The 15,733-nt window shown below is 48.8% G+C and overlaps 1 protein-coding gene across 1 annotated transcript in view; it reads right to left on the reverse strand.

Moving 5' to 3' along the window:
• TMA16 (translation machinery associated 16 homolog) overlaps positions 1-7,283 on the reverse strand; it is a 295,640-nt gene extending 288,357 nt beyond the window's left edge. The window contains exon 1 of the mRNA XM_063920440.1: positions 7,028-7,283. Coding sequence (XP_063776510.1) covers positions 7,028-7,030 — 3 coding nt within the window. The 5' untranslated portion in view covers positions 7,031-7,283. The remainder of the gene's footprint in view (positions 1-7,027) is intronic.
• Positions 7,284-15,733: the final 8,450 nt, after the last annotated feature.

Genomic DNA, 15,733 nt, shown 5'->3' on the forward strand with positions numbered 1-15,733 from the left:
TTGGTAAAGCAGACTTCAGGAACCGACGAGGGGGAAACGCCTCGAATTCCAGTTTGTACCCCTGCGATACTACCTGTAGAATCCAGGGATCCACTTGCGAGTGAGCCCACTGCGCGTTGAAATTCTTGAGACGGGCCCCCACCATATCGGAGTCTGCTTGTAAAGCCCCAGCGTCATGCTGAAGACTTGGCAGAAGCAGGGGAGGGCTTCTGCTCCTGGGAAGCGGCTGCATGGTGCAGTCTTTCCTCTTCCTCTGCCCCGGGGCAGAAAGGAGTGGCCTTTTGCTCGCTTGTACTTATGGGAACGAAAGGACTGAGTTTGAAAAGACGGTGTCTTTTTCTGCTGATGTGAAGTGACCTGGGGTAAAAAGGTGGATTTTCCAGCCGTTGCCGTGGCCACCAGGTCCGATAGACCAGCCCCAAATAACTCCTCCCCTTTATACGGCAATACTTCCATGTGCCGTTTGGAATCCGCATCCCCTGACCACTGTCGCGTCCATAACGCTCTTCTGGCAGAGATGGACATAGCACTTACTCTTGATGCCAGGGTGCAAATATCCCTCTGTGCATCACGCATATATAGTAATGCATCCTTTAAATGTTCTATAGTTAACAAAATATTGTCCCTATCCAGGGTATCAATATTCTCAGTCAGGGAATCCGACCATGCGACTCCAGCACTGCACATCCAGGCTGAGGCGATTGCTGGTCGCAGTATAACACCAGTATGTGTGTATATACTTTTTAGGATATTTTCCAGCCTTCTATCAGCTGGTTCTTTGAGGGTGGCCGTATCAGGAGACGGTAACGCTACTTGTTTAGATAAACGTGTGAGCGCCTTATCTACCCTAGGGGGTGTTTCCCAACGCGCCCTAACCTCTGGCGGGAAGGGATATAATGCTAATAATTTTTTAGAAATTAGCTGTTTTTTATCGGGGGAAACCCACGCTTTATCACACACCTCATTTATTTCCTCTGACTCAGGAAAAACTATTGGTAGTTTTTTCACACCCCACATAATACCCTTCTTTGTGGTACTTGTAGTGTCAGAAAGGTTCAATGCCTCTTTCATTGCCGTGATCATGTAACGTGTGGCCCTACTGGACATTACGTTTGTCTCGTCACCGTCGACACTAGACTCAGTATCTGTGTCAGGGTCTGTGTCGACCCACTGAGGTAACGGGCGTTTTAGCGCCCCTGACGGTGTCTGAGACGCCTGGACAGGCACTAATTGATTTGCCGGCTGTCTCATGTCGTCAACAGTTTTTTGCAAATTGCTGACATTATCACTTAATTGTTTAAATACAATCATCCAGTCAGGTGTCGACTCCCTAGGGGGTGACATCACCAACACAGGCAACTGCTCCGCCTCCACATCATTTTCCTCCTCATACATGTCGACACACGCGTACCGACACACAGCACACACACCGGGAATGCTCTGATAGAGGACAGGACCCCACTTAGCCCTTTGGAGAGACAGAGGGAGAGTCTGCCAGCACACACCCAGCGCTATATATATATATATATACAGGGATAACCTTATATAAGTGTTATTCCCTTATAGCTGCTGTTATTATCGTTATTTGCTGCCAAAAATGCCCCCCCTTCTCTTTTTTACCCTGATTCTGAAGCAGGACTGCAGGGGAGAGTCAGGGAGCCGTCCTTCCAGCGGAGCTGTGAGGGAAAATGGCGCTTGTGTGCTGAGGAGATAGGCTCCGCCCCTTCACGACGTCCTTATCTCCCGCTTTTTTGTGTAAAAATGGCAGGGGTTAAAATACATCCATATAGCCCAGGAGCTATATGTGATGTATTCTTTTTGCCACCTAAGGTATATACTGTTATATTGCGTCTCAGGGCGCTCCCCCCCAGCGCCCTGCACCCTCAGTGACCGGAGTGTGAAGTGTGCTGAGAGCAATGGCGCACAGCTGCGGTGCTGTGCGCTACCTTAGTCTGAAGACAGGATGTCTTCTGCCGCCGATTTCACCGGACCTCTTCGTCTCTTCTGGCTCTGTAAGGGGGACGGCGGCGCGGCTCCGGTGACCCATCCAGGCTGAACCTGTGATCGTCCCTCTGGAGCTAATGTCCAGTAGCCTAAGAAACCCGATCCACTCTGCACTCAGGTGAGTCCGTTTCTTCTCCCCTTAGTCCCACGATGCAGTGAGCCTGTTGCCAGCAGGACTCACTGAAAATAAAAAAACCTAAACTAAACTTTTATTCTAAGCAGCTCAGGAGAGCCACCTAGATTGCACCCTTCTCGGCCGGGCACAAAAATCTAACTGAGGCTTGGAGGAGGGTCATAGGGGGAGGAGCCAGTGCACACCACCTGATCCTTAAGCTTTTATTTTGTGCCCTGTCTCCTGCGGAGCCGCTATTCCCCATGGTCCTTACGGAGTCCCAGCATCCACTAGGACGTCAGAGAAAATCCATGCACAAGCAATAAAGGGTCTTAAAGCTACGCCATTTGCTGTGTATAAAGATTTTAGTGTAGTCTCAATCTTGCGGTCGGCCGGCTCTTTTAAAGCGGTGGACCCAGGGACAGGTAAAACCACTTTCTTAGACAACCTAGAAACAGAAGCGTCTACTACCGGCGGGTTTTCCCACTTTTCCTATCCTCCTCAGGGAAAGGAAAAGCAATGAGAGCCCTTTTAGGGATCTGGAATTTTTTCTCTGGATTTTCCCAGGATTTCTCAAACAATACGTTTAGTTCCTTGGACGCAGGGAAGGAAATGGAGGACTTCTTATTGTCAGTAAAGTAAGCCTCCTCAACCTACTCAGGTATCTTCTCAGAAATATGTAAACTGTCCCTAATGGCCTCAATCATGAGTTGCAGACCCTTAGCAAGGGATGCCTCACCCCCCAGTATATCCCCCTCACCGTCTCCTGTATCAGTCGGCTTGCATTATTTGGGCAAGAGCACGCTTTTTAGGATATATATATATATATATATATATATATATATATATATATATATATATATATATATATAAGGGAGCTTGGATGAGGTAGAGGGAGCAGAATACGACAACACCTCTACAGATCTTTTCAAAACTTGTGTTTCAGTCTCATTATGAGCTATCCTAGATGAAATCTGGGATATCATTCTTAATAGAAGCCACCCATGGGGGTTCAAATTCAGAAGGCTGAGACAGTATATTGCATTCCTGAGTACATGGAATAGACTCCTCTGGAGAAGACACACACTCTGCAAGATACAGAGTCCCTAGACATGGTAATGTGAGATATATATATACACACACACACAGGAAAATGTCAGACACAGTTTCCCCCAAAGTACCTTCATGGAGACAGAGTATAAGGAGCCAGCACACACAGTGCCCCAGTTGGCAGTTGTTATAATAAATGCCTGACGCTGACTGAATAACCTTAATGGATTAAACAGTTAATAACACTCCCCCCCTCCCCCCCCTTTCTGTAACACCCTGGTACCGCAGATGATAGCTGGAGTTAAGTGGAGGGCAGCGCTCCCTATTCGCGTCTTTGTAGTGTGATCTGCAGGGAGAAAATGGTGCTGGTTAGTGCTGGATTCGCTCTGAGGAGAAGTCCCGCCCCCTGTAATGGCACGTCTTCCCGCATTTATTTTATACTGGCCTGAGGTGTGCTTGTTGATAACAGTGGGATTAGCCCGTTAGCTTAGTTGACCAGTGTTAGGGTTTTGCGCCGGCCCAGGGCGTCCCTCACAGCGCCACACAACGTGTACTCTGAGCCCTCTGGAGCGCAGCTTCAGAGCTGCGCTCCCACCCTTGTGCCGCCATTCTCGCCGGCGCCCTGCTTACCGGGGCACTAGCGTTACTCACCACCGCATCTTCTGGCTCTGTTAGGTGGTGGCAGCAGCGCTGCGGGAGCAAGCGGTCGCCTCGGGGGCTTGCGATCCTCACCCTCAGGAGCTCAGTGTCCTGTCAGCAGAGATAGGAGCAATTAACCTCTAGGGTTGGATCCTACTCCCCCCCCCCCCCCCCCCCTAAGTCCCACGACTCACTGTACCTAACATCTCTTAAAAAATAATAAAACTAGAAAAGCCCTAGGAGCTCCCCTAGCTGTGATCGGCTCCACCGGGCACATTTTCTAAACTGAGGGACATAGAGGGAGGAGCCAGCCCACACTATTAAACTCTTGAAGTGCCCATGGCTGCCAAGAGACCCGTCTATACCCCACAGTGCTAATGTGGACCCCAGCATCCTCGTAAGAGAAATATTTTTTATATTTGCAATATACTTTATATAGTCAAAACTCTGGCTTATATGTTAGTATGACAGGAAAGGCTCTGTCTCACCCCACATGTCACTGCTCTCCACATAGGCAGATATACCATTTACACCGTGAATATCCCTTTGCAACTCTAAAAATCAGTGGCTCTAAATGGAATAATTGCATTTTCCTATAATCACTGCAGAATACAGGTTGGTATCATCCAATTGTTTTTCAAATAGTGGTGACTTCACACACATTGCAATTTTAACCAGAGTACACAGCCATTTTCAGCGCATGTACAATCAGCATCTTTCTATCCAGTTTGAAAGATTTCCCATAAGAACAGTCAGGCTGGGCAGACACTAAAATCTGTATCCACTGACTATGCAACCGATTCTGGTAAGAACTTACGATTGGCCACTCAATGTCTGTCCAGACATCACAACTGGGTGGGCACTTGAATTTGCCCAGCCAGCTGTGACATCAGTGCCGGCGGTCCCTGCAGCCAGTGTACAGACTATCGGTGGGCTGCCCACGCACACAGCCATATCAGCATCAGCCGACGTGATGTGTCTGAACAACATCACAGACAGACGTATCGTGTTTACACAGCCACCAATCCGCAAATGATATATTGTTCGTTTGTACACCGCTTAACAATACTATTCAAATTGTAAATCTACATTTGAGCATATATGATTGTCAAACACACACGCCTGCTACTTTTCTTTACAATTTGCCTAATTATTAAATGTAATGTTAAATGTGTTCAAATCAAAAGAAAAAAAATAATGAAGTGTCCCTAGTGAAGAAAATGTGTTTATCTTTATTTCAAGACGTGTTCTTATATAACTAGGAGCCAGAAAAAAAGAAGGGATACCCAGATGTACACTGCCATTCACGAAAATTCCAGGGCTTCTGATTTTTCTAATGACTACACAACACCAATAGAAGGCATGTTTTTCTCTGCCTAGGGACATATAGGGGGAGATTCAAATGTTTAAAAAGTCAGTTGGGAGTCAGTTTTTTCCTATCTAATAGACAGGAAAAAAAGAGACACCCAACCGACTTTTCAAACCTTTGAATTCCTCCCATAGAGCGAGATTCAAACCCGACACTAATGGGCGTGATCAGCGCAATAGGGGACATCAAATGAATATCACCCCCTTCTCCTCTCACTTTAGACGGGAGATCGGGGGCGATATTTGAATTCTACCTATAGTATTACTATAACTAAGTTGTGAGCAGCACAACTCCGGAGGACACAGCAGTTTTCCAGTGAATTCCTACCGTCACTCTTCATGTAATTTAGTAAAGTGTTAAGGTGCATACACACTGAGCGCTTTTCCCCACTGCGCAGAGATGTCAGCAGGGGTGAACAGCTTTCCATAGCAGGACGCTATGGAAAGCCGCTCACCTACTGGTAATACCAGTAGATGAACGGCAGCCGCCAGCGATGAAGCGGGAGTGCGCATCAGTGCTCATCGCTAGTGCATACACACTGGGCGGCTTTGAGCTGAAAGCAGCTCAACACACCAAAAGCGAGCTGCTTTCAGCTCAAAATCGCCCAGTGTGTACGGGCCTTTAACACTACAGAGAAATCGATTTCTTCAGCTTTAACCTATGCACCAGTTTAGCATGACACCATAAAGCTCCGCCAGCTCAGGATCCATGCACGTAAGTGAACTATGGGCACAGCTTAATCTCCTTTCACCAGCAATCTTAGGTACTGCAAATTAAGGAAAATTTCCCAGATAGGGGTCTTCCACCCAACATGGTAAATGGCTGCAACACATCTTTACGGGTGCCATTTAATACCGATGCTTACTGTTGACGTCTTATTTAATTTAGTATTATAGTGATACCAGTAAATATGCCCCCTGGTATTTAACATAACTGGATTCCGAGGTCCAGCGATGTAGTCCTCCTCAGCAGTGTCCTTCGCTCTGTTGCTGGCTGCCTACCACTGCTGTGTAATGTGCATGAGCGATGGCCATCTGCTCATCCGCGTCCACCATACTGGGACACAGCAAAGCCTGGAAAATATTGGTGATACCGGAAAGGCTTTTGCTGATTGCCACCAATGAGAAAATCGAACGCCATCTACAGCTAGCAAAGGCGGTACAGGCAAAAACAGCGATAAGCTAAAAGGTGTGTACACACTGTGAGATTCGGGCTAAACCCTGATTCTTATTATGCGATAGGGACTCGAGTTGGTATCGCAAGCAAAGATGACTGTGCTTGCGATACCGGATTTGTATGATTTTGGTTAAGTGTCAATTTTGACTATCTTTTATACTAGTCAAAATTGACTTGCCTGTACAGTCTATATGGGCTTGTGAAACCGACCTTGCGGGACCGAGCATCGGGATCGCAAGGTGACTTTCACCTTGCGATCTGCACTAACATTCTTTGCAATTTTGACTATATAGTCAAAATCGTAAAAAAATATCTCACCATGTGTACACACCTTAAGCTTACCTCTGTTTGTTAAATACAGAAAAACATAACTCCTTTAAGAAGCTAACTTCAGCATCGTACTCCTTTAGAGACAACTAATGGGACTAGTTCTCATCCTTAAAGGGAACCCTATGTATTGCTGCATTATACAGGGATACATACTGATAGTTACCACTCTGCAGCCATCAGCTGTAAATATACTAAAGCAGAATCATTTGGCTTGAAATTTAATGGCAAAAACGTGTATAACCGGTCTGCAGTACTGACCACACCACACACAGTGCCTGATGTACCACAGCCAGTGACAGGGGAGCAAAGGCAGGCAGAGGGCATAAATATAGTTATATTACACGTACCATGGTGATGCCGCCAGTGTTCTCCTCGCTACACCCGACCGTTCACTCTCGGTTGATGCTAAATTCAAGTGGGCTAAGGGACCTTTTCCGTTCACTCTCTGCCTCCCTGGGCACCACACACGTGAATCTTCTATGGCAGGAAGAGTAGGGTGCAGGAGGAATCACACTCCGATCGCATACAGGCACCGCACACAAAGTTCCGCCTCTGTCACTATGAACATTGATTGAGCAAGTGGTCTGACGGAGACACGCAGCAGCAGCTACACAGCTCATCATACATACGGTGCTGTACGTGAAAGGTTGTATTATGCACGTCTTAAACATTCAGTTCAAGACTTTCTTGTGGATGCGCTGATGGCTGTTCAGTCAGTGTACCATTTTAGCCGCATCTCTTTAATAACTTTTAAGAAAAATGTAAAACTACAGGAATTTACTGGGATTTAACAAGTGATATTCTTGTTAACACTTGTTACCAATGATAAATGGCGCGCTAGGAATGGCTATCGCTCGATGATTCAAAATCATCGATGGTCTATGGCAAATGTTGAAAACTTTTGCCTTCAATGGGGGTGAACCAAATGGTTTCCCACCATCGATGCTAATGACCAACCAGATAGTTTTGTTTTTTTTACACTCTGGACATGGAACATAGCTCTGTTCCCTGACACCAATGACGTCCTGCCCCCAGTCACTAATTCTCGCAGCCCATTCTTTAGTAAAGTAGGGTGACGATCATTGGGTGAAACTATCGATGGTTCCCTATCTAGATGGTTTTATACCATCAATGTTATCCAGCAATGGTACCATTGATGGATAACCCACTGATGACATTCCTACTCAGTAGTCAAATTCACATGTTGGTTTGTGTTTAGCTGATTGTTAGGTGATGGTGCTGCCTGTCAAGTGCTTAGAGCGACCAGTCTCACCCACTCAGCTGTAAGCCCGGTGACCTACACTATGAGCTCCCAGCAGACTCAGCAAGAGTTTAATCAGCGTTTTTCATTACTGATTGTAAGTTTATTTGGCGCCCTTTAGGCTATACATATCGGCTGGTATACACTATCAGCAAGGCCCCTGATGAAAACTAATCTAGTGAAATGGCCGTTGGGCACCTACTATGACTACCTGATTTGTATGTATCACACAGGAAGGAAGTGGACCGATGCAGCTAATGCTGCACTACAAAGTGACTGCTGATAGGGAAGCTGCCGAGCATAGGGCAAGACCAAGAAGCTGCCAGGGAGGAACGGTAGACTGAGCACCTATTCCAGCTGGTGCTAGCCAGGCTCAGCGGCCAGAAAGCAGTCCTCAACCCAGATAGGAAAAATCCTCTGCACGTCCAATTATCTGTGTTGGAGAAGGACGGTGACCTTTATGCGTTTCTGGAGGCTTTTGACGACCTTCCCCAAGAACTGTATGGCAATTACTACACCGTTAAGGAAGTGCAGCTGAAACAATTTAACCTCACCCTGGAAACTTACCAACAGAAATTCAGAGGCTTATAACACAGAGGGTTGAGGGGGTGAAAGCAACAGAATATGCCAAATTCAAGGACTTACTTATCCAAAAGCAACTTCTCTCACTGTGCCCAGCAGATGTGAAAGAATGGGTTGTGGATTGTGACCCCGAATCATCTGAGGAGGCTGCCAGCCTGGCCAACAAGTACATCGCAACCAGGGCTCCAGTCGCTAAGAAACCATCTGGAATATCCGGGCAGTCGGCCTGGAAGGAGAGACATCCTTGAGGACCCTCCACATTTGTCCTGTTAAAGAAACCAGCTGGGATGCAGTTAAAATACCAGCTATCGGGATCCCAGCGTTCAGGAGATCGACACCGAGATCCCAACAGATGGTGAAATACCGCTGAATGGAATCCTGACCTCCGCCACGTATTCTCACTCGGTTGGTGGGTTCACGCCACCAACCGAGTAGGTGCAGTGCATCCGAAAAGTATTCACAGTGCTTCACTTTTTCCACATTTTGTTATGTTACAGCCTTATTCCAAACTGAAATAAATTCATTTTTCCCTCAAAATTCTACACACAATATCCCATAATGACAATGTGAAAAAAGTTTTTTTCAGATTTTTGCTAATTTATTAAAAATAAAAAAAACTAAGAAATCACATGTATATAAGTATTCACAGCCTTTGCTCAATACTTTGTTGATGCTCCTTTGGCAGCAATTAGAGCCTGAAGTCTTTATGAATATGATGCCACAAGCCTGGCACACCTATCTTTGGGCAGTTTCGCCCATTCCTCTTTGCAGCACCTCTAAAGCTCCATCAGGTTGGATGGGAAGCGTCAGTGCACAGCCATTTTCAGATCTCTCCAGAGATGTTCAATCGGATTCAAGTCTGGGCTCTGGATGGGCCACTCAAGGACATTCACAGAGTTGTCCTGAAGCAACTCCTTTGATATTTTGGCTGTGTGCTTAGGGTCGTTGTCCTGCTGAAAGATGAACCGTCGCCCCAGTCTGAGGTCAAGAGCACTCTGAAGGAGGTTTTCATCCAGGATGTCTTTGTACATTACTGCATTCATCTTTCCCTCTATCCTGACTAGTCTCCCAGTTCCTGCCATTGAAAAACATCTCCACAGCATGATGCTGCCACCACCATGCTTCACTGTAGGGATGGTATTGGCCTGATGATGAGCGGTGCCTGGTTTCCTCCAAACACGATGCCTGGCATTCACGCCAAAGAGTTCAATCTGTGTCTCATCAGACCTGAGAATTTTGTTTCTCATGGTCTGAGAGTCCTTCAGGTGCATTTTGGCAAACTCCAGGTTGGCTGCCATGTGCTTTTTACTAAGGAGTGGCTTCCGTCTGGCTACTCTACCATACAGGCCTGATTGGTGGATTGCTGCTGAGATGGTTGTCTTTCTGGTAGGTTCTCCTCTCTCCACAGAGGAATGCTGTAGCTCTGACAGAGTGACCATCGGGTTCTTGGTCACCTCCCTGACAAGGGCCCTTTCCCCCCGATCACTCAGTTTAGACGGCTGGCCAGCTCTAGGAAGAGTCCTAGTGGTTCTGAACTTCATCCATTTATGGATGATGGAGGCCACTGTGCTCATTGGGACCTTCAAAGCAGAAGTTATTTTTCTGTACCCTTCCTCAGATTTGTGCCTCGAGACAATCCTGTTTCGGAGGTCTACAGACAACTCCTTTGACTTCATGCTTGGTTTGTGCTCAGACATGCACTGTCAAGTGTGAGACCTTATATAGACAGGTGTGTGCCTTTCCAAATCATGTCCAATCAACTGAATTTACCACAGGTGGACTCCAATTAAGCTGTAGGAACATCTGAAGTATGATCAGTGGAAACAGGATGCACCTTAGCTCAATTTTGAGCTTCATGGCAAAGGCTGTGAATACTTATGTACATGTGATTTCTTAGTTTTTTATTTTTAATAAATAAGCAAAAATCTAAAAAAAAAATCACATTGTCATTATGGGGTATTGTGTGTGGATTTTTGAGGGAAAAAATGAATTTATTCCATTTTGGAATAAGGCTGTAACTTAACAATATGTGGAAAAAGTGAATCTTTGTGAATACTTTCCAGATGCACTGTATATAACTTGCGGCAAGCGAAGCTAGCCACCAGGCCCGAAGCATGGCGAGCGGACTCTCTGCTCCCTATCTCCCCTGTCCCCTCCCTTCCTTTCTCCTGTGCACTCTGGAATGCTAGATCAATCTGCATCAAGCTGCCAACTATCCATGACCTCTTCATCTCCCACTCTTTTCACCTTCTCACCATCACTGAAACCTGGCTCTCCTCCTCTGACACCACCTCCCCTGCTGCCCTCTCCTACGGAGGCCTCTCCTTCACCCACACAGTCAGAACTGATGGTCGCCAGGGTGGAGGCGTGGGCGTCCTTCTCTCCCCTAACTGCACCTTTCGTGTCATCCCACCTGAGCCCTCTCTCACCTTCTCCACCTTCGAGGTCCACACTATCCGCCTCTTCTACCCCATTCACCTCCTTGTGGCAGTGATCTACCGCCCCCATGGCCACTGTTCACCTTTCCTTGACAACTTTGCTGCCTGGCTTCCCCACTTTCTCTCCTCCGACCTCCCCTCTGTCATCCTCTGAGACTTTAACATCCTTATTGACATCACTAATGCCGCTTCCACTAATCTTCTCGCCCTTTCCACCTCCTTTGGACTTTCTCAATGGACCTCCACCGCTACTCACAATCTCGGCCACTCCTTCGACCTTGTCTTCACCCACCGATGTGATCTCTCTGATTTCTCAAACTCTCCCTTTCCTCTCTCTGACCACCATCTGCTTTCCTTCACCCTCTCTTCCTCCCTCCTCCTCTCCACGCCCAGACCCACCACCACCAGACGCAATCTCGGGTCTCTCAACCCCACTTTCATGTCCTCCCTCGAGACTTTCCTCTCTCCTCTTTCCACTATGACTTGTCCCAACCAGGCAGCCACCTTCTATAACTCTTCCCTAACCGCTGCTCTCGACTCTGTGGCCCCCCTCTCCTCTGTCCCCCTCCGCCGCTCCAAACCCCAACCCTGGCACACCAAACTAACACGTTTCTTACAAAAATGCTCACGCTCCGCTGAACGCTCCTGGAGGAGATCTCACTCTCTGGCGGACTTCCTCCATTTCAAGTTTATTCTCTCCTCCTACAGCTCTGCTCTTTCCCTCGCCAAGCAATCCTTTTTCCAAGCACTCATCTCTTCTCAGTCCTCCTGTCCACGCCGTCTCTTTGAAACTTTCAACACTCTCCTTCGCTCCCTCCTCCTCCCCTCCCATCCTCCCTCACTGCCACTGACTTCTTCATCTCCAAAATTGAGGATATCCGACACGACATCTCCCGCCGTCACCCCTCTGCTACCCCCCTGCCCCCTTTATCCCTCCCCTCCATCTATCCCACCCTGTCCTCCTTCCATCCCACTAAAGAAAAGGAAGTCCACTCCCTCATCTTATCCCCCCCCCACCACCTGCCCCCTGGACCCCCTTCCCTCCCGTCTTCTCCGCTCCCTCTCCCCCACTGCCTGCTCCCACCTTGCTCACCTCTTTAACCTGTCCCTCTCCACCGGCATCTTCCCCTCACCATTCAAACATGCTCTGGTCTCGCCTATTCTCAATAAACCCAACCTCGACCCCTCATCACCCACTAACTACCGCCCCATCTCTCTTCTCCCTTTCGCCTCCAAATTACTTGAACGACTAGTCTACAGCCGTCTCACAAGCTACCTCTCTGACAACTCCATCCTCGATCCACTACAATCTGGCTTTCGCCCACTCCACTCAACTGAGACTGCCCTGGTGAAAGTCACCAATGACCTGCTTTCGGCCAAATCCAGGGGCCACTTCTCTCTGCTCATCCTTCTGGACCTCTCTGCTGCCTTTGACACCGTAGATCATCCTCTCCTCCTCGGCACACTCCAAAACGCTGGCCTCTCTAGCACTGTCCTTGACTGGTTTTCTTCTTACCTCACTAACCGCTCCTTCTCTGTGTCTGCCTCAAGCACCACCTCACACCCTTCCATCCTTCCTGTTGGTGTCCCTCAGGGTTCTGTCCTTGGACCCCTTCTGTTCTCCCTGTATACCTCTTCCCTGGGTGCGCTCATTAACTCATTTGGCCTTCAGTACCACCTCTATGCTGATGACACACAACTCTACCTCTCATCTCCTGATCTGTCCCCCTCTGTCCTCTCTCAGGTTTCCAGCTGCCTCTCTGCAATCTCCTCCTGGATGTCTGAACGCTCTCTAAAGCTCAACATGGACAAAACGGAACTCATCATCTTCCCCCCATCCAGAGCAACACCCCCGACCAATATCTCCATCATTGTTGACAACACCACCATCTCCCCCGTTCCCCAACTCCGCTGCCAGGGCGTCACTCTTGACTCCTCCCTCTCCTTTGCACCCCACATCCAAGCTCTGGCACAATCCTGTCGTTTCCAGCTACGCAACATTGCTCGTATCAGGCCATATCTCTCCCAGAGTGCAACTAAACTCCTCATCCACTCACTGGTCATCTCACGACTTGACTACTGCAATGTCCTCCTCACTGGCCTCGCTTGCTCCCATCTTGCTCCCCTCCAATCTGTCCTGAACTCCGCAGCTAGGCTAATCTTCCTCTCCCGCCGCACCACATCTGCCACTCCCCTTCAACAAAATCTACACTGGCTCCCATTCCCCTACAGAATCCTCTTCAAACTCCTCACCCTCTCATACAAGGCCATCTCTAATTCCACTGCTCCCTACATCTCCAACCTCCTTTCCCTTCATACTCCCTCCCGCCCCCTACGGTCGACTAATGACCGTCGCCTCTCCCCCGCCCTGGTCACTGCTTCCCATGCACGAGTTCAGGATTTTGCCCGTGCTGCGCCCCTTCAGTGGAACGCACTCCCCCGCTCCATTAAACTCTCCCCAACCTTGCAAAGCTTCAAACGGGCACTAAAAACCCACCTATTCATCAAAGCATACCCTCCCGATGCATAACCCAGTGCTTAAGCCGCGCCTCCACCCCCCTTCCTCATGCCGTGAACATCTCAGCTTTGCTTGCATACTGCCATCAGGCTACCTCCCACTTGCCTGCACCTCTTGTCTGTCGCCCCTCCCCAATAGATTGTTAGCTCTCCAGAGCAGGACCCTCTTTCCTCTTGTTATCTAAGCCATCGTCTCAACACATTTCACTCACATATCTCCCCTACTCAACGACCATCTTTATCCTGCTAGTAAAGGCTCATCTCCATCTATGGCCACCAGCCTCTAGTAGTACGATGATCACTCCCTCAATACTTACATCTTAGCTGTATTATGTCTTGAGAATGTGTGGTGCTCTGTTACCTGTACTCTATTTCTGTTATTTATTTACTGTAATGCAATGTTTTGTCCCCTGTACTGTCCTTTGTACGGCGCTGCGAAACACATGTGGCGCCTTATAAATAAAATGTAATAATAATAATAACTCCGACAGACGGGATGCCTCTGTCAGTATACTGACAGCCGGCATCCCGTCTGTCGGTAAAACATACTGATTCTATAGCCGCACCTTTTGGGGGGGGGAGGGGGGTAAACCTTGTTTGGGGGATGCTAGCAGGTGTTTTAATTACTACATGGTGGGGCACATCAGTGCTTCTCCTAGAAAAAGTCAGCATCCTTTATGTGGCAAGCCCAGCAGGGAAATTTGTTCCAGTTGTCCTGTGTGCTGGAGGATCCCAGGAGTGACCAAGTGACAATATGCAAGAACTACAAGTCTGCGACTAGGTAACAATTGGTATGCGTGACTCAGGCAGACATGACATTGATACATCCAAACTTAGTACACCCTGAAAACATTTTGCCCTGGAGAATGATGTCTGTGCAGGGAGTGGGCGGAGAACACTCTGCGATATCCCTAGCCAGGGTTTAATTAGACTAGGGGGCAGGTCGTAGAATCTGTGATATTGTGGTACTTGCAGCTCTGTATGCTGCTGTACTGTTAAGCTAGCCATACATCAGGGCGATATCGTTCCAACCAGCCAACTAGTTGGCTGATTGGAACGATAATCTGGCAGTGCGTGGAAGCAAACGATGATCAGCTGTTTTCTTCCACATGCTAAAAAACGGCCAGAAATAGTTGGTCCAACTAGTTGGGAAAATCAAACCTGTTTGATTTTCCCAACTAATCGTTCAGGTGTAGGGGGAACTGTCCCCCCAACTGAACAATAAGTCGGCAGACACTGGGCAGCAGTGTCTGCCTACTTCTGTCACCATCACTGTCGGCTGGGCTGACTCTGTCAGCCCAGGATCCCCCGGCAGCAGCGGCAGCTGGGAGGAGGTTCAGGGGCAGCTGCGGTAGTCCATCACTGCTGCCGTGCTGCCCCTGTCATCGCGGCGGCAGGAGGAGAACCAGGGACGGGTGGCGGGAGTACTTCACTGCTGCCTCTGGGACACCAGGACTCGTCTGCGGCGGCAGGGGAGCAGGAGCAGTGATGAGGGTCAGGGGCAGCTGTGGCAGTCTATCACTGCTGCAGTGTTACCCCTATCATTGTGGCGACGGCTGGAGGAGAACCAGGGACGAGCGGCGGGAGTACTTCACTGCTGCCCTAGGGACATCAGGACTCCTCAGCAGCGGCAGTGGAGCGGGAGCAGTGATGAGGTTCATGGGCAGCTGCGGCAGTCCTTCACTGCTGCCGGGCTGCCCCTGGGTGTCTTGTTGTTAGAGCCAGGCTCCGCGGGCATCCTATCATCAGCACTAGATTGGAAGCAACAGGACCAAAGGGATCCCTATCATCAGTGCTGGCTCAGCAGTAAAGCAAATTGCCGGACCTGTCAGGTGGAACAGGAGCCAACAGGGAACCCGCGCGACCGGCACCCGCTTCTCCAGCAAAAGGCAATCCCGCAACCAGCACCCGCTCCTCCCGCAACTGCCACCCATAATTAATCCCCACCGCAAGCAGCACCTGGCACCCCCTGCCCAAGATAGCTGTTTGCTTCCCCCGCAAAGGGCCACCCTCAACTAGCACCTCACCGCTGCCCTCAATCGTCACCCGCTCCTCCTGCAAAAGAGCCACACACGGCCGGCACCCCCTGATCAGCACTTGCTACTTAGAGAGTGAGATGTGAGGGTGCAAGAGAGAAGTGATGGAGAGCAAGATGTGAGGGTGCATGAGAGAAGTGATGGAAAGTGAGATGGGGTGCGAGAGAGAAGGGATGGAGAGCGAGATGTAGGGGTATGAGAGAGAAGTGATGGAGAGCG

Source organism: Pseudophryne corroboree, chromosome 1 (genome assembly GCF_028390025.1).
Source record: "Pseudophryne corroboree isolate aPseCor3 chromosome 1, aPseCor3.hap2, whole genome shotgun sequence".
In the NCBI taxonomy this organism is placed as follows: domain Eukaryota; kingdom Metazoa; phylum Chordata; class Amphibia; order Anura; family Myobatrachidae; genus Pseudophryne; species Pseudophryne corroboree.